The sequence below is a fragment of the Anser brachyrhynchus genome, assembly GCF_964034855.1.
Source record: "Anser brachyrhynchus genome assembly, chromosome: 2".
In the NCBI taxonomy this organism is placed as follows: Eukaryota; Metazoa; Chordata; class Aves; order Anseriformes; family Anatidae; genus Anser; species Anser brachyrhynchus.
In genome coordinates, this window is record NC_137695.1 from 56,101,050 (window position 1) to 56,120,746 (window position 19,697).

Genomic DNA, 19,697 nt, shown 5'->3' on the forward strand with positions numbered 1-19,697 from the left:
GAGAGAAGTATGGCACAAAGCACAGAAAATGAATGCCCACTACCCATCATTGTCTTTAGCCATACTGTTGAAGCATTGTTACAAAACATCTGAAGACCTCATGCAAAGATCAGTTGCTTAAAGCAATTATTGATAATTTGTAACACAGAATGACCATCACTAAGGCAAAATCTGAGATTGCACAAAGCTACTCTGGTTAGCCAAAATTGGAAGAAACTGAGAAACTTCAGAAGCAGCAGCCTGAGCTAAATAAACTAAGCCTGAACAGCATATAAAATCCAACAGAAACTAATGCAAAATCAGTTTTTCTATTGTACACTATTTGACCTACTCATAAGCCTTATGAGAACCTTAACTAACTGCATACATTCAGAAAGATGACTTCCTATTGTTGTGTATGGTCCCAAGGAAACCTCTGCAGATTGGGCAAACTTATCCAAAATGGTTACAGGAGATTTTACTGAGGCTGGCAGCCTGTCACACGTGGGGTCCCCCAGGGATCAGTACCAGGCCCTTTGCTGTTCAACATCATAAATGATCTAGATGATGGTATTGTAAGCACGCTCACCAAGTTTGCAGATGACACTAAACTGGGTGGTGAGGTAGACATGTCAGAAGGGAGAGCCATCTTAGAGAGACCTGGACAGGATGGAAGAGCGAGCAAGCATATCAGAGAGAAATGCAGTTCTGCACCTGGGACAGTATAGCCAAAGAGCCCACTACAGGCTAGGATCTGTGTGGCTGGGGAGCAGACTTGCTGTAGTGGGTTTATGTGGCAAGGTTTGGTAGCAGGGAGCTGCAGGGGTGGCTTCTGTGAGAAGAATCCAGAAGCTGCCCCATGTTAGATAAAAGACAGTTTCAGCAGGCTCCAAAGAGACCCGCCACTGCCCAGAGCTGAGCCAATAAGCGATGTTGTTTGCACCTCTGTGAAAGCAGATTTAAGAAAGGGGAAAACAAACAAACAAACAAAAAAAAAAACTGCTGAACAACAACAGCTGGGAGAGTGAGGAGGGAGAAACAGCCTTGCAGACACCAAGGTCAGTGAGGAAGGAGGGGGAGGAGGTGCTTCAGGCACTGGAGCAGAAGTTCCCCTGAAGGAGGCTGCAGCCTGTGGAGAGGAGCCCACACAGGAGCAGGTGACCTGGCAGGATCTGCTGCCCATGGGGGATCCATGCTGGAGCAGTTTGCTCTTGACAGATGGACCCCATGGTATAGACCCATATTTGGAGCAGTTCTTGAAGAGCTGCTGCCTGTGGGCAGCTCCCACAGGATCAGTTCGGGAAGGATGGCATCCCGTGGGAGGGACCCCACATGGAGCAGGGGAAAAGAGTGACTGAGAAGGAGTGGTGGAGACGAAGTGTTATGGACTGACCGCAACTCCCATTCCCCAGTTCCCCCATGCTGCTCAGGGGGAGGAGGTGGAAGAGGGTGGACGGGGGGAAGGGTTTTTTGGTTTCTTTCCTTTGTTTCTCACTTCTCTAGTTTGTAGAAAATACATTTTACTAATCTCCCTACTCTGAGTCTGTTTTGCCTGTCACAATAATTGTTGAGTGATCTTCCCGTCCTTATCTCAACCCTTGAGGCCTTTGCATGGTATTTTCTTGCCCTTTCCCTTTGAGGAGGGGGAGTGTGAGAGTGGTTGTGGTGGAGCTCAGCTGCTCACCTGAATAAAACCACCACAGTTGCTAAAAGGGACCTGTTTTCTCAGTGGACAACAAGCTGAACACGAGTCAGCAGTGCATCACTCCAGCAATGAAGGAAAATCAAATCCTGAGCTCCACTCACAGGGACATAACTAAAAGAAACAGAGATATGATCATCCCATGCTACTTAGTGCTTGTCAGGTTGTCCAGTTCTGGTCCCCACAATTCTAAAAGATGCAGACAGACTGGAGAGGGTCCAAAGGAGGGCTATGAAGATGATCCAATATCTAGAGAACCTGTCCTGCAAGGAAAGACTGAAGGAATTAGCTTTTTTCACCCTGGAGAATAGAAGGCACAGGGTGGATCTCATAACAGTATTCTGGTACTTAAAGTGCAACTACAAAGAGTATGGAGGCTCTCTCTTCACAAGGAGCCACATGGAAAATTCAAGGGGAAATGGGTATACGCTGCACTGGGAGAAGCTTCATCTTGATATAAGAATTTTTTTTTACAGTTAAAACAAACAATTATTGGAACAACCTCCCCAGAGACATGGTAGAATCCCCATCACTGGAAGTTTTCAAGAAGCGTTTGGACAGTGTACTGGCTAATATTTTCTAGGTTCCCTTTTCCAATGAAACGTCAGACCTGATGTTTCTGGTCCCATCCAACCTGTGCTGTCTTATGATTTTAAAATCAAGGTGCCTAGAGACTGTGACATTACAAGTATTTCAGTAACCAGACATATCAGTGAATCCAGAGGCATTCATTCAACAATGCTATTGTGAAAACATAAAATGTGCCATCATTATGAAAGAGGGAGTTAGGAGAATCTTATCAAGTAGAGATAGAGCGCTGACGGCATTAAACTAGGATGCTACTTAGTGTCTTTGCTAACTATGGTGCATTGTGCAAATTAACTGAAGCAAGAAGCCTTGGGCCCCTTACCAAGGTCAATCTCCTAATAAGAGAGTGAGCCTATCTTAAGAAACTGGTAGAAACTGGTCCTGCAGATGGACAAGAGCCAAGGAGCAACTGAGTCTGTGCAAAGACAAGAGGTCAACTAGCGGTGACGAGGAAGAGTCATCAATCTTCATCCCCACGACCCCCGATGACCACCACCAGAATACACTGCGCAAGCGCAGATGGGAGGAGTTTATGGAAATGACTCCTTGGAACTAATTTTAATACGAAGCGGGGACAGGTTATGAACATGTATAGGTGTATTATGAAACTTCATGCATATGTAACTCTTTACTGCATATAATCAAGGCAAGTTGCCGCGTCAGGCGTGCATGACTTTGGCGGGACTACCCCCCGTGCTGCCAAGCGCTGAATAAACATACCTACTTTACAATCTTACTGATTGTGGAGTCCATTTTCCGCAAGTCAATTACAGTGAGTTTTTTCTTATTTTTCTTTTTCTTCTGACAGAGTTCAAAGACTGAATGATTTACAAGGTAAAATAGCCTGTACAAGATGATTGCCTGAATAAACCAAAAAGAAATTACATGATAAAAGTACACAAAATAATTTCTACGGTGAAGAAGATTAGGAATTCTCTTCCCTCTCTATTAACAGAATGTACAAGCAAACTTTCAAATGAGTTGAAAGACAATAAATTGAAATCTAAGGTTTGCCTTCAGAACTCCCTGTCACAAGCTGTAACTAGAGTTGAAGCTAATATGATTCAAAAAATAAATAAATAAATAGAATAGTTATAGCTGCATTTCAAAAAGAGCAAAACTAATCACCTTACAAAATAATAACAAACAGCATACAGGAAGACGGAAGAATCTAATGCCACAATCCACAAATTAGCTTCTAAACACTGGAAGGATAAACTTTAGGATTAAATTGTCCCAGAACTCTCAACAAGTTGGGTGGTTTTTTTTTGTTTTGTTTTTGTTTTTGTTTTTGTTTTTAATGTTTCTCTGAAACACCTGGTACCAGCCAGCTTCAGAACAATGTTGTCAAAAAAGCAAAGACTCACTGTTCTTACAATGTGTCCAAAGTGACAAGAGTCTTCATGAGACTTTCAGCAAATACATGCAGTGTTACACTTTCTGACTTCTGTTGACTTCCCACAATGGTGACAGCAATTTTTAAAGCATTACAGTTGTAAGACAGGACAATTGCTATACAAAGGGTTGTCACAAACAGTCCTTTGAGTCATCACTGCTTCCTAAGAAGGAGCAGCACATGGTGTGCATGCTCACAGATCACACATTAGAAGTCTCAGGGATCATACCTATCACCATTACACTTTTCTTGAGGTTCCCTGCAGTTTCCTCCCTCATCATTCTGAATACACCATGGCACTGTTTTAAAATAAACATAGTACTCTCATTACACCAAAAAAATAATATCTAGAAGTTGCTTTAACTGGGAAATTAGAATCATTCTGAAAAAATATGGTTCTCAGCACATTTCTTCTGACTTCAGGGGACAACAAGTCTCCCTTTACCACATCAGAAGGCAACAGAGAAACAGGAAAACATTACGTCCTTAATCACAACCCGATGCAGTACAGTAAGAACTAGAAGGACATGTAAACAACAATTCTTCCCCACATAGCTGAAAGAAGATAAATTTATTCTCAAATTTGGAAAGAGAACGTATGCAGGCTGAACAGAAAAGTGAAGTTTTTTAGCTTCTCTGCTGTCTCTGATCTGCTTCTTCCCCACGAAACAACTGACCTCACACCATGAGCCAGTATCTGCTTGTTATCCTTGCTTCAGGTGTCACTAACACCTCTAGTTGTCTGTATCTGGCCAGAACTAAAGGAGCAAGAATGAAGCAATCCCTTGCTTCAGTGTCATAACACATAACAGGCATGGGCGTTTTTATGTGCACATTTGTTACGTCACAATACTGATGTGTTATTACACTGCCTTGTGTTTCATGGCTAGGATGACTCTACAAATGACAGCACTGTAAATTTTAAAGACCTTATTAGATGTCTTGTTGCCATATAGAGGAGAAATTCAGTAATGAAATGAAAGTAGGGAGAGCAGCTATTTAAACAGCTATTTAAGACATTTAAGCTCCTGACGATGGTCAGCTACATGGAAGTCCCTTTTATTTCAAATCTATATGTCTCTGAAGTACTCTGGGCAGGAAACCTGTGCTCCCCATGAGGCATTGCCAAATGAGTATGTTACAAATTCATACACCTCCCCTCCCCCCCAATAAAAATCCACATTAATTGCTTCTCTACTCAGCATCTAAATTAATCTTCTGTTAGTCTTCTGTTTTTCTTGTAAAAAGGACACATTTTTCTTGTAAAAAAAAAAATAACATTAGTTCCTTTCTGTTCTGACTTGAACAGAGTGCAAATCAGGACACAGCACTTGTTCAAAAGATACCCCACTTAACTATGGGAGAGAATAGGTCTTCCTCAACCCCAGTATCTTATGAAGCAGAAAGCATCTTTCTACTTGGTGTCCCTGAGAGCCTTTTATCAAGACAGAGCCACAGATTGTCCATAGACTTCAGATCTCTTATGTAGAAGACTATATTGAGAAAAAGTGAGTTTGGACTTAGATGCTATTTATGTTGGGGACCTGAATAAATATGTTCTTCTAGGCTGCTGCATACAGTGGAGAAGCATCACTTATGTAGAGGTGATACTTCTCAACAACGAAGGCTCTGAGGACAAGGTTAGCAAACAAGAGAGATTTGATGAAGTTTTGCTTTGTTCATGGAGAAAACACATTTTTAGCATATTGTTAAGTGTAATTTGAAACCAGCTGTGTGAACTTTTTTAGGAATGTCCATGCCTCTCATTTCTTGTCAAATGCTTGTAGTACTACTAGAGTGCTAGGAGGTACAGGCAAGGGACCTTTCTTTCTCTTTTTCCTTGGGGAATCTGCATAAAGTTAGTGCAATGACCAAATCACACGTATTGGTAATGATATAAATCTCTTTATGCCTACAACAACCTCTGAAAAGTTACCATCATTTCTGTCACGAGTGTTGTCTGTGAATTTGATTCTCTAGCTTCTTATCATCACAGAAAGTAGTTTTATATTGTACCTCAAAAAATTCATATTTTCCATTAATCTGTTTTTTTACATGCAGGATAGACATTTAAATACTGAAATATTCTCCTCATTTTGTGTAAACATGACCAATGAAGAACACCAATGGCCTCCAAAGTAGCACAAGAAAAATATATTTAAATAAAGCAATTTTAACTCCTTTCCTAAACAGTTAGTATAGGCTATTTTTTCTCCAGAATATTAATTTAAAAATGTAAGCTTTAGAAACTCATAACACACAGGGCTAAACCCATCTATTACAGATTTCTAACATATTTAACTCATGTATTGTTATTCAGAAAGGAATTTCAAGTACATTGAAAGAAGAATGTTTTACTTACTGTAGCTAACTCATCAAATTTGCCAAAGAGCTCATTCAGCAGCTTCACCAGCTCTTGGGCAGTACACTGTGATGCCAAACTAGTGAACCCCACAATGTCTGCAAACAAAATGCTGTAAAAAAGGAAGAAGACGCAGAGATATCAGTACAGAAGACATCCTCACGTTCTCATTTTCCTCTTTTATAGCTTGATAGGGACCCAAAGCACAGACTCAAGCAAACCATGAAATGCTATCAAAAATGCTACTTAGAATAAAGCCAGCAATGATCTGAAGCAGAGAACTAGACACAAGTTGGTACTGATAATTGTGTGCGAACAGGTAACAGAGCAACCATTACACTCTTGGCATGTACAATTACATCAAAAGCTCAACTTTTTAATCATTCAGCACTGACAGTACATTCATGCATCATTTTTCAGTTAAGAGGAAGGTTGTTTTACATACAACTACCTTAATAATTCAGTATGGGTTTCTTGATAATCTTTTAAACATTTAAAAGATTATTTATTAATCCTTCTCAATCAATATTTGATTTAAAACACTGGTAATTCTACACAAAAGTGAAGTCCAATGAAATAACCCACAATACGTAAAGAACATATTATATGCAAGCTAAGATAAAATACGGAATTATTGTTTGCTAAGACACATAGTCATAGTTCAGTTATGGTTGTGAACTAATTAATACTGCAGTTAACTACATACATACATTTTGAAGGTAATATAATAGGCTCAGTTATACGATTACTGTTAAACATTTTTGGCATAAGGGTTTTAAAATATGTAACTTTTTAAAAAAAAAAAAACTTGTGTCACTGCTTTAATATAATATTATTTAAAAATGTAAAATATGTTTCCTGTGTCTGGACAAGGTACAGTGGGTGGAGGCAAGAGTGTGAGTACAAGCCCTGCCCTTTTTTAGAGCAAATTCTGCCATGAAATGTTACAACCATAGCAACTGCTGCATTTCTTTTTAATGGAAGCAGAAATACACATGATCAACCCTCATTTTTCAGCAGGGGTAGTAGGAAACAGTTGCTGAGCAGAGGTTTTACAGAGCCAAAGTGCAACTGTGACTGTGAACCTGCTGCTTCCATGGTCTGTTGCCAATCAGGAGTGGCAGTGCTGGGAAGAGTGAACCCCTGACAAACACATGGAGCCCTGATAGTTTAAAACTGGAATTCAGATTTATTAGTTGGCTTATTTTATTTTAGCTAGCATGCTGACCATTATCTCTTGCATTTCTTCACCAGTTTGTGTCCATCGATTGCTTCTTCCCTTACTACTTGGACTACAAGTGTTCTGGGGCAGTACCAACACTTACCCTTTATTGTACAATGCCTAAAAAATGGAACAGGGTATCTTGGTTTGTAACATGGGGTTTTGACTTTGGAAGTAAATACCTATCTGATGCATTTTATTTTATTTTATTTTATTTTATTTTATTTTATTTTATTTTATTTTATTTTATTTTATTTTATTTTATTTTATTTTATTTTATTTTATTTTATTTTATTTTATTTTATTTTATTTATTTTATTTTATTTTATTTTATTTTATTTTATTTTTATTTTTATTTTTTCTTCCTGTTATATCCTGCTCAGGTATTTAGAACACAAAGAACATGGAAGGCATTTATTGAGGTGTGGGAAGATCTTACACAGGGAGCAAAAACAGAAGAAAAATTATAATGCTTTTTATGGTCATGGAACACATAAGGGTACTACAGAGAGAAATGATAAGATATACAGTGCCAGAGTTACAGTGATATGCCTGAAGTGTTTCCATAGCAAAACCATATTTTCAAATATATTTAAATTTCTATTTCTTAGCAGAAGACAAAGTAACAATGAAATTACCTTTCCTTTGATTTGGATATATTATTCACATGAAAATAATGTGAGTCTTAAATGGAGGCCATGCCTAACATTGATATACTAAGAAAAGACAAATCAACTGCAGGAGTGACATCAATGTTAAGGCACGTTAATTATTCCTGTAGATGCTCTCATTCAAGAGTAAAGCAGTCTTGGTTCACTGTAATTTAATTGTTAATCACCATGGAGTTTCACATTCTCAGTGAGGATTAAAATAGAGTGACCTATGTCTACCTTATTTATGCATATAAGAATACATATAATGTTATGCTAATACAAAGAGATGCTCCATAGCGATTGCCAAATAATTGTTTTTTGTTTCTTTGTTTTAAAAAAGTGTTAACATATATAGAAACAAGAAATGAGAAGCTACATGTTAGCAATAACTTCTCTTAACAACCATTCAGGGATATGACTCTCCCTGCCTTAATTCCACAGAAAACTTAACAATGGCATTAGGACACTCTGGTGAAAAATCAGCAAAACAATCTCAATTAAACTGTGACTATTAAAGAAAGAAGAGAAATGAAAGTGGAAAGAAAGTGAAAACAACAGATAAAAGTTACTTCTTACTGTCTAATGAGGTGGCCTGCACATGAGTCAAGTGCAGTTCTCCTTTACAAGTGGTGTAACTTTGATGGTTAGCAAAGCTAAATAGTTATAGTGCTAAGTCTGGTGTTGCCTCATTACCCAGGGGCTAAGCAATGCTCTTATTCCTCCATCCCACATCTGAGAGAATGGACCCTGAGGAGCTATCATTCTCTTTTGCTTGTGGACTGTACCAAAACCTCTGCAATCCCATATCCCAGGTGCTTATTATTTGTCCTGTAGTTTTCTGTCATACCAAGTTTTTACCACTAAATTCAAAGGATCAGTCAGGAAGACTGGCTATTCCAGTAAAATCTTAAATTGTTTTGGATTTTAGAAAGACGAGTTATTAGCATCATAAATTCTACTTAAATCTTATATGGGAAATAATCAATTTTTGAGCAGTGCTTTCTCAAACTTTTGCCCTGCTCTTGATTTTAATGTCTGCGTGATGCTGATGTGTTGAAGGAGCAGTGCTGTTCGGGGTTGGAGGTTTGCTTAATCCTAACACTGTCTGCTTGTTTACAAAAGATCAGAGGAGCATATACTGAGTACTACTAAAGTGCAAGACAGAAGCAGCAGGAGAGAAGTTTAAAATATTTTCTTCTGATGGTTTTATTTGAGATGCAAGGCATACTTTTATTACCGGTTGTCTATCTCAAATTAACAGCTGTGGCTACCCTTTCAATGACTTAAAACCCTCATCATTCCATTAACACCTTCTGCTCATAACTAATTACCACTTGTTGGTACAGTTGGAATTGGGTTAGTATTTCCTTTGTTCTTGAAGCATTTGTAGTTTTGACTGTAGATTTTCTGTGGCTATTTCCTGAAACTTTCCACCCATCTTGATTACACTTTGTAAAATGAGCCTAAAATTAACTTTTTTTTTTTTCCCCTATAATAATATATTAGTTTTAAGATTTTTTAATGTATTAATAGATAGAGCCTAAATACTCCCCAGTGAAAACACTGGCTATCTTTGTAACTTTTGATAGGAAAATTAGCTTTTTTTTTTTTTTTTCTAACAGAAAGATACCTGATTTTTCATTAATACTTTTTATACATAAATGGTTTCTTTCAGTTACCAACTTTGCAAACAAAGTTCTTCAAGAGTTTGTCTCATTTCCCACCACTATAGATGCTATGATTCGCCTCTTTCCTTCTGATCTTAGAATATTTCCTTCTTTCTTAATGAAACTCACCTTTCTGAAAAGATAACTTCCTTCTCCAATTACTGTGTAAAGTAGCTGAATCTACATTTACTTATGAACAGTTTCTAGTAGACACACAGACAACACTCGTAATCCCTAATACTCACATAAATTTACCATAAAACTACAAATCCCATGCAATACCACAACAAAGCCTAGATGATAGATAACTGTATCTTTATGTGTAATTTGTGGAACAAATTTGTAATCAGTGAAGATTTTTTTTTTCAAACTGCTAGTTCTTTACTAGCAGTTTTCTGTTTTTTACTATCTAGTTTTTTACTCCGACTTTTTAGTAGAGGTATCCTAAGGACTTTTAAAAAAAGTTTCCTGGTGAATTTGATTGATAAACAGCTCTCCCTTCCCCCACAACTATTAATTTCTAACTTCTTCTTCTATAGAAAACCTGAATAAAAGCAAGGCAACACTGCACTAAGCAACTTCAGGAATTAAAGAATCACTATGAACAGTCATTTCTCATCTCTCTATCACAAACAAGGAGCTGAGCTTGTTCACATCATTTTCTCATGCTCTGTGACTATCTGGAGCATCTCTGTGTCAATAAGCGCTGAGTAATTCCACCAGAACCTTATGTGTTCCTGCTTTCTCTCATCTGCTCCCCTGATCTCCATGAGCATGTGTAGCCAGCACAGTGACCTGGCAGCCCTACTGCGGCACTCCGAGAAGATGCTGCACCTTGCTAAAATGGAGCATTGAAAGCCTGTGTCTTGGTGTAAGAGATTTAAGCCACTTTCCCACTGAGATTACTGACGGAGCAATACTTTTCTGTGTCTCCTTATGGCATGTACCAAAAAAGAAATCCTGCCAAGTTCCAGAATAGATTTAAGAGCTTGTAGGTGGTAAATGTTCATTGTTAACGGTGCTCTTTAATGTGCCCTTTGTGCTTGAACAGTCCTGCTGGCTTCACTGGAGCCACTTGTATAAACTCAGTGAAATAGGGAGAAGTGATATGGCTTGGGTTTTTTTGATGGTTTGTTTTTATTTTCTGCTTGTGTCTTTTATTTAATTAGAATACATATTAAAGTAAGAGTGATATTTTAATGGCACATGTTGCATCAGAAAGCATCTGTAGGATTTTTTTTCCTATATTTTCCCCTGAAAATCAATCATAAGTGAAAATTATTAGAAAATTTTATCTGTAATTCACTGCAATGATTAAGAAACAAGTGCTCCCCCCCCCAAAAAAAAAAAAAACAAAAAAAAACACAACAACAGAGGATTATTAAAGCTAAAAAAGAAGAAAAGGGGAGGGGGATTTGTTTTTATGTAAAAAAATTCACTGTGAAGCCTTACAAGCTATACATATATATTTATATATTTATATATTTTTATATTTATATATTTTTATATTTTTATATATATATATAAAACCCTGTCTATAGTCTTCATGATCACAGCTTTTTAGCATTGGAATGGGTAATTCAAATTAAATTTTCTTCTGTGTTTTGATGCTTTCTAGAATACAGCACAGATCAGAAATATTTGCATGTAAGTAGCTGTAGACTGTCCTCTGGCCTCATACTGGGTCACAACCACATCTAAATGGCTACAAGGAATAATTTTACTGGTAGCTTTGAAACAGTGCATTGCCTGAAATTATTCTTGTTGCACTGAGACAGTTCTATTTCTCACTTGTAAAAATTAGGTTAAATGAATTTGCTGTACCAAAGGCCCAAGAAATCACTAACAGATCAATGCTAACTTTGTTTCTTTCTTGAACTATTAATTACAGAGCAGAGTGAATTGTCTGTTCAGATACGATGTCATCCATGCATGTGTTGAAATGGTTCTATTAATATCTAATGGAGTGGGAAAAGTCCTTTTCAAAATACGAAAACAATAAAACATTTTGGGGACTCTACACAGGGCATCTATTTGAGCTGAAACACTACTTGAAATTATTTAGTTGAATTATAGCTACATGGAAAGATTCAGTCAGAACTAGGGTGCTTTTACAGTAGCCACTGTGCATACATATATATATATATATATATATATATGTATATATATCTCTAAACTCCTCAGCCCTATAGGGCCAGAGAAGGGGTATTAAAAGGAAATATAAACCCTATGTTACTTAACCTGATTTTAAAGAAGAGATGTATCTTTTTATGTTTATTCCTGAGTATCACAGAAGAGCAGGTATATTGGGGAGTCTTCACATGTAAGCTGACATATGGTCCTCACATCCTTCATGGTGACCTTGGCTTGGGTTACCCCTGTAAGATAGTACTTGTGCTATGCTGAAATGGCTCTTCAACTGCATATGAACTACTTTTTTTTCTTTTTCTTTTTTTTTTTTCTTACGAGGATCAGAAGTTATTTTGATTGTGATTATTTTTCCATCCTAAGGCTTGAATCTAATGTTCTCTTGTGGTTCACACTATAATTCTGAAAGTGTATTTATGTTTCATTTTACATTACAGTTTTTTTTCCTTTTTTTTTTCCATTTAAAGAATATGCATTAATTTCCTACTGTATAACGATTCTGTCCAAAAACTTTACAAGGTAACAGATGTACAAAAGCCTCACTTCTTCCTCTTTGGCTGACAGAAAAAACATCACATCTTCAAGATTGTTGAATAATGTTCAGGTATTCCACACAAAAAGTAGAAGAAACAGAGATGTATGTAAAGTGAAGAATGTGTTGGGAAAGGACTGATTTTCACCAGATTATCACAGTTCTTTTTGACCTCTTCTTTGGGAGGGTTCCATAGATACATAGTTTCTGATTTAAGCCCTACCCTTTAAAAAGTGAACATGGGGGATTAGCTTATCTGGGAAATATTTCTTGTTCCTTTCTGCACACACACACACATTGATACGAATAAAAACTTTTTCTTGTGCCATTGTCTTGCTTCCAGATGTAAATTTGGGCCTACTGATCTTTCTCTTTTGACATGAAACTGCTGCTGAACAGAGAGCTTCCATGCTCTTCCAAAGTTAATGGATTGTGAGAGAGGGAAAAAAAATATATTTTTTTTCTGTATGTTGTACTTAATTTACAAATAAAGAAAAACATGACAAAACTACCACAAACTTCATATGAGAAACCAAATGTCAGGAAGGGAAAATATACAAGTAAAAGTTATCGAGTTCATTTAAACAAAATTCTAAGATTGGAGCAATTCTTTTAAAAATGAAAAATCTTGAAGAAAAATAAACAATTACAGTATAAGAAAATAAATATCTCAAGTGGTCAAATGACATTTTAGATTGTGGGCCATCAGTATGTCTTTCTGCAAAGCTCAAGCAGTAAGTGTGAACACAGTGCAAACAAGGATCTGCTTGTATTAGAACTAAATTGTGAAAGTTCAAGCATTGGAACTGGAGGAGCAGGGAGGGTTCAAGTTTTCACCCTCTTCACTTCTGGCACTTTCAGTAACAGACATTCCTCGGGTTATGAGTTTATACGTATCTTCCCCAGCAGGTATTTTTCATTATCAAAATGTGAGTGATTTAGAGAAGAAAAGAATTTTTCCCACAAACTACTACTGTTCCTATGGCCCTTCCAAGTTCTTTTGATGACACTGTCATCCATATATAGAGCCATATATTTAGTGCTTTTTTATGGGCTGTATTCACTGATTACCTTAGAACCATCTCAAATGGAAATATAAAGTACGTAAGGCTCCCTCTCTACACAGAAATCTTCAATTGATGTTAAAGGATTTTAATGTTTCTACTGCAGAAAGAAAAATAAAACCCTAGATGAATCCTCATTTTTTTTTTTCAGGTAAATAGTTTTTGTTGGTCATGATTCCTTTCTCCTTTCTCCTTTCTCCTTTCTCCTTTCTCCTTTCTCCTTTCTCCTTTCTCCTTTCTCCTTTCTCCTTTTCCTTTTTCTCCTTTTCCTTTTTTTCCTTTTCCTTTTTTCCTCCTCCTCCTCCTCCTCCTCCTCCTCCTCCTCCTCCTCCTCCTCCTTCTCCTTCTCCTTCTCCTTCTCCTTCTCCTTCTCCTTCTCCTTCTCCTTCTCCTTCTCCTTCTCCTTCTCCTTCTCCTTCTCCTTCTCCTTCTCCTTCTCCTTCTCCTTCTCCTTCTCCTTCTCCTTCTCCTTCTCCTTCTCCTTCTCCTTCTCCTTCTCCTTTTTAATAGATGCAGAGTGGAAAAATCATGCAGTTTACTCATTTCATTCCTATATCCTTCAGTCTATCCATTCTGGAAGATGACGCTCTGACAATCCCAGATATTTGCCAGGAAAAAAAAAAAGGGTTGCAATAAAAAGGCATAAATATACAGCATACTTTCTCTTTTCTACTGCCTAGTCTTGGGGTTTGAAACTCCAGGAATTTAGAAATATAGAATGCCTGGTGTGGAAAGGGCAAGTTATGAGAATACAGGGATGGTGTCTTAGATGTGCCCAGTACAGGACTGAACTGCCGCTACTAAGAAGAAAAGTTGCTTTTGTCTCCTTAAAAAGGTAAGGTCCACATCTTATTGTTGGCACTGATCCCCAGTTGCACTTCCTGAAGGGATTCTGTAGGACTGTCCTATACACTGGTGTCAGGGTGAAATGTGCAGAGAGTTCCCCTTCCTTGTTCTAATCTGTGGAGTCACACAGCTCTGAGGGCGAAACTGGTGTATTGGGACATGCTAGCAACGGCTTGCTAAGTATTTACTAGGGCAGTATTCCCCCCTTTATCTTTTTTTTGAATTCAATAGTTGCATTACAAACATAAGTTATTGTTGTGGTTTAACCTGGCCAGCAGCTGAACACCACACAGCCGTTCGCTCACCCTCCCCCCTCCCTCTCTGGGATGGCGGAGAGAAACGGGAAAGTGAAGCCTGTGGGTTGGGATAAAGACAGTTTATTAAGACAGGAAAATAATAATAATAATGATAATAGTACTACTAATAATAATGTGTACGGAACAAGTGATGCACAATGCAATTGCTCACCACCCACTGACCGATGCCCAGCCTATCCCTGAGCAGCCGGCCCCCTACCCTGGCTAGCCACCCCTATATATTGTTTAGCATGACGTCAGATGGTATGGAATACCCCTTTGGCCAGTTTGGGTCAGCTGTCCTGGGTCTGTCCCCTCCCAGCTCCTGCTGCACCCCTAGCCTGCCTGCTGTCAGGACAGAGAGAGAAGCAGGAAAGTCCTTGGCTTAGTATAAGCATTGCTTTGCAACAATTAAAACATCAGCATGCTATCAACACTCTTCTCATCCTAATCCAAAACATAGCACCCTACTAGCTACTAGGAGGAAAATTAACTCTATCCTAACTGAAACCAGGACAGTTATATAGTTTCTTACTGTATACTTGATGAGAGATTTCCTGTTTTCAGGTCTCTTCCCCAAGGATCTTTCACATTAAAATGAGACCATATCACTTTTTCTCCATTTCCCTCAAAAATGTCTTTCTAATGCCAGAGAATGAATTCATCTCCCTAGAGGAAGTATTCAAGTTCAAAGTCTGATGAACTCTACATAGAAGCAGTATGTGAGCCACAGCAGCCTTACAGGTTATGTGAAATACCATGTCATGCAGAAAAGGACAACTCCTGAGGTTATGTTTCAAAACAGACTTCAGCACAACAAGGAACTCAGAAGCATTATAATCAAGCAGTTCAGTTGCAAAATAATGGAGTTCAAGAAGACTATCCACACTGTAGTCAATGTAAGGACCTATTATGCATGTAAATTATAAATGTACTAACCAGGACAACATTGGCTTGCATTAAGCCTGAATATAAATGCAACAAACAGTGGTATGAACATATTTTGTAACACTGTGATGGCATAACCAGACACAATTTTTTATAGGTATATGAGCAATCTGATCACCAAAGAGACAAACAAAGGCAGTAGGAGGCACCTGAGCAACAAAAACCTGGCAGAGAGCAGACAAGATTAGCACAAGTTACTGCAAATAGGCAGGCCATTGCAAACCAAAGAAAGAAGATCGGCAAGAAATAGAAAAAGAGACAAATAGTGTTGGTGGGGTGACAGTAGTATGAAAGCATGAGACATAAACAAGGAAAAATAGATGAAAAGAAGACAGCTCACTTTCTGGTCTTGAATTCACAAGCCTGATAACCTTGACTTTGGCAACTGAGAACTACCAAAGCCCATAACCAACTATGCCAACTGTGCAGCATCATCTCTGGGGTATTGTACACTTACAGCTAACTTTAAGTTGATGGTTAAAGACCAAGAGATTTTTATATGTAGTGATGATGAATAATATAATGTAAGATTTAATCACTGAAAAAAAATGTGTTTTTAATGAATAAATTCAATAATGCTTATTTTACAGTTTACAAATCTGACCTGATTTGTGAGTCTTCTAAATAATCCCTTTATAGTAATCTGTGATTCCCTGACATAGATAATTTTAGTTGCAGCAGCTTAGTCACTAGGAAGTGGTCTTTGCAAATATTACAGCCAGCTCAATGGGAGACAGGCTGAACCCCAAGAGGAGGTTACTACTTCTGGATAGGTGAGAGGGGAGTTTATGGAGTTTACTCCTTTGCCACATGAGCAGACAGTGAAAATCGTATAAGACAGTTCTATGACATCTCCTATTGGAGTTGCACCTTGCTTAGTGCAAGGAAGTTACCTCTTTGAAACTGTTTTCAGTGTGGAGGCACTCGGAGAAAATGTAACTAGAGGAATTATCGTAAAACAACACCATTCAGACAAATCCTTTAGGGAATTTGTTTGGAATGGCAAAGAGAATAGAAAATTATAATGCACTTCGACAACAACCATCATGAATGAGGCCACTTGCACAGTAGTCTGTTACTGAACAAGAACAAGAAGTCAAACTGGGCCTCAGTCAATAACATCTTCTGAAGAGGAATGTTTGTGTGATGGGGACAAACATATTTTCTTAAGTTTACCTCACACTTTCCATGGTGTTACTCAGAAAAACTATAGTACTAAAAGTAGTTCACCTTACTATCAGGAAAATAAATACAAATGAGTTATTGTTACCATGCAAAATAAACAATTCTATTCACCCAAAATGAAAGATGGTACAAAAAGAATGACTACTCATTTGAAAAGTTTCCTGCCTCCCAGCATTACTATTGAAAGCCATTTATTAAGTCATCATTTTCTCCTGAGACTATTAAGTCTTCCTAGCAGCCCCATTCTCCCCTTTCCCATAAATGACAAATCTTTACTATACTGATTGTTTATTATGTTCCAAGACCTGATCACAACTGCATGTCGCTGTATATTTACTAAACATTCTCTGCTTTAAATTATTTCATGGACTATATCAATCCTACCTAACATTGTCATGCCTTTGAATGTAAATCTTGTGGAAAATCCTTTCAGGAGGCTTCAGGAAATCTTCCTTCATTTCCATTGCAACATTCCTGGGCAAAAGACTCATCAAGAGACGTTCCTGAAAAAAATGTAAACAACATCAGTTTTGTGCTATAGTATGTTGTCTATTATTCAACTGTTTTAAACTAGTAAACTAGACAACCTTTTCCTACTCTAGTCTGCTTCCTGAGAACGTTCTCTGCATAAATAGTATAAACCGTTTTTTTCAGACTTCTGCAGCCTGCGAATTCTTTTTAAATATTCTGCACAAAATAAATAAATAAATAAATAAACAAGCTACACAGAAATGGAAGAGGCAGCTTCAAAAATAGATAATTTTCCAAAATTTTCATTAACGTCACAATGTTAGTAGTAGCAACTTTCTTTATCTCTAGTAGCTTTTATCTATCTGAGAAAGAATTTCCAGGATCATTTGCTTATCCTTTTGTGTGTCCTACTTCTGAATCTAATGAAAATGTTACATTACAAGGACTATGACAGCTGGTTATTAAGCAGAGAGAACGGATGACAGAACTATCCACACAGTATGAATCAGCATAACCGTAATAAAGGCACAGTTTTAATGGCATCTTATTGAGTATGGCAATGTCTGTTACAGCCATCTTGTTAACAGAACACATTGGTACAAACCCCTGTTAAAACACATCTCTGCTTGCTGTATCTGCATAGATATTTTAGCATGTGTCACTGACCTGCATAGAAAGGATCTCTATATTTTGGATCTCATCAGTATTGAATATAAAGGCCTATGTAGTTATTCCAAATATTCTGGCCCTGTCACAGGGACCTGTAGAACCTGCAGCAGGTGTTCTTAGGTGTTGTAAGGTGTACTTAGATACCTGTTGAATTTTTCTATTCACAGAAAACACAATTCAAAATGCAATAGACCTGTTTTTTTTTTTTGTTTTGTTTTTGTTTTGCAGTGAGTAGTTACAAGTGTACGCATCAGACCTGCTAGCTTCAGTTCTGGAAACATACTGAAGGAATTCACATAACTGTATCTTATCTGGTGATCAGAAGCCACAGGAATGGCAACAGTGAGATATCACATCACATAAGTGTAGAACTTGTTTGAATTACATCATCCTGTTATTTGAATCACATTAAGTAAGGAGCAATAATTAACACTCAGAAGAGGGTATCTGCACAGGCAAATATGCTATATTGCTCACATGCACACATTTACCAGATAGAAACTCCAAATAATACACAAAGGATTTTTAATTTTACAGTTTCATCTGAAAGATGACAAATTGATTATTTATGTCACTAAGGGATAAGATAAACTTTGCAGAACTGCCACAGTTCTTATTTTAGACTAATGATCCTTCCTGTATTTGTGGCAGTGCATATAGACTTGAGGCTAGAGATCACTAATTAAGCCTATTTCCTATTGTTTTCACTCATATATAACGAATATTGCAGAATATGTTGAAATTAAATATTTGTGAATTTCAAGTTAACCAAATAGTCTTAACAATAGATCTTGGTAAGAAATGATAAATTACTACAATTTTTATGTTAATTTAATTAAATATTCTTACACCTCTGCAGAAGAATTATATAATGCAGGTTAAAATCCAAAACAACAACAGCAAAATGGTCAGGAGTAGATCTTACGAGGTTCTGTTGCTCACATATTTACTGTTTTAACTGAATTATACTGTCGCTGTAAAATAAGCTGATGGCTTATTAGAAAATAGAGAATCCACAAAAGAAAGACATTTGGACTGACAAATTCTGTGGTGCTTGACATAGTAGAAACTCCAAAGGATACTGGAATCTCAGAAATATTGTCCTGGGTGCCAATTTTCTGATGTCTGAAAAGGACAATTTATTCACTGCAGCTTCTTTTTAAGTGAGGGTCTTAAATAAGATCTTGAAATGGCTAAGTAAATTCCTGAACTGTTATAGAAAACGTGGGGTTTCAGTTTCTGTTTCCTAAGTCACACTAAAACAAAGCAACAAACAAAAATTATATTGACAGACCCTTAGCGACTAATGCTCACTGAATAGCACTTCTACGGCCTGTCAACACAATTACAGTACAGGAGATGAATAAAAAATCACAGATAACTTCTGCAGTACATGGCGAACAACACAAGACAAGGAAGTAATAATCATTGCTGTTAAGGCAGCACTGCAGCGCTGCAGGATGAAGCACTTCACACCTTTGAAACCTGTTGCTGCCAGACCTGCTAAGGAAAGCTACAAAAATGGTGGTTCCTATACATTTTGGTTTGAATATTACAATACCTGAAGGGAGCTTTACAAAAATCCTAAACATGAAATTGTGATGATTTGCTTTTTTTTTTTTTTCATTATAGAAGGAAAAGAAAAAAAGTAATGAATTACTGAGGAAGACTTGTGGAATCTTTACTGTGGAATAATTGTAGAGTCTTTACAAAGAGGGTTAGCAGCCTCAAACTCAACAAGCAAGGAAAGACTCAGCCATGGCATTTTGAAAGGACAGCTACTGCTGTCCTTTCAGGCCAAGAAAGGAATCAGCAGTGTGGCTCTAAAGAATAGTCACTACAGAACAGACTGGAAAAGATAAGAAAGAAACCCAGACTGGAAAGTATCAAAGCACTGAATATAAATGAAAGACAACATCTAATTTTATTTAAAAAAAAAAAAAAAAAAAAAACTCTTTTATTTTGGGCA

The 19,697-nt window shown here is 37.3% G+C and overlaps 1 protein-coding gene across 2 annotated transcripts in view; it reads right to left on the reverse strand.

The window, feature by feature from the left end:
* ADCY1 (adenylate cyclase 1) overlaps positions 1-19,697 on the reverse strand; it is a 171,015-nt gene that overhangs the window by 89,507 nt on the left and 61,811 nt on the right. For both annotated transcript variants that reach the window (XM_080578211.1, XM_080578210.1), the window contains 2 exons: positions 16,973-17,091; positions 6,028-6,139 (listed from right to left, as the gene is read on the reverse strand). In XM_080578211.1, the coding sequence (XP_080434337.1) occupies positions 6,028-6,139; positions 16,973-17,091 (231 nt within the window). The remainder of the gene's footprint in view (positions 1-6,027; positions 6,140-16,972; positions 17,092-19,697) is intronic.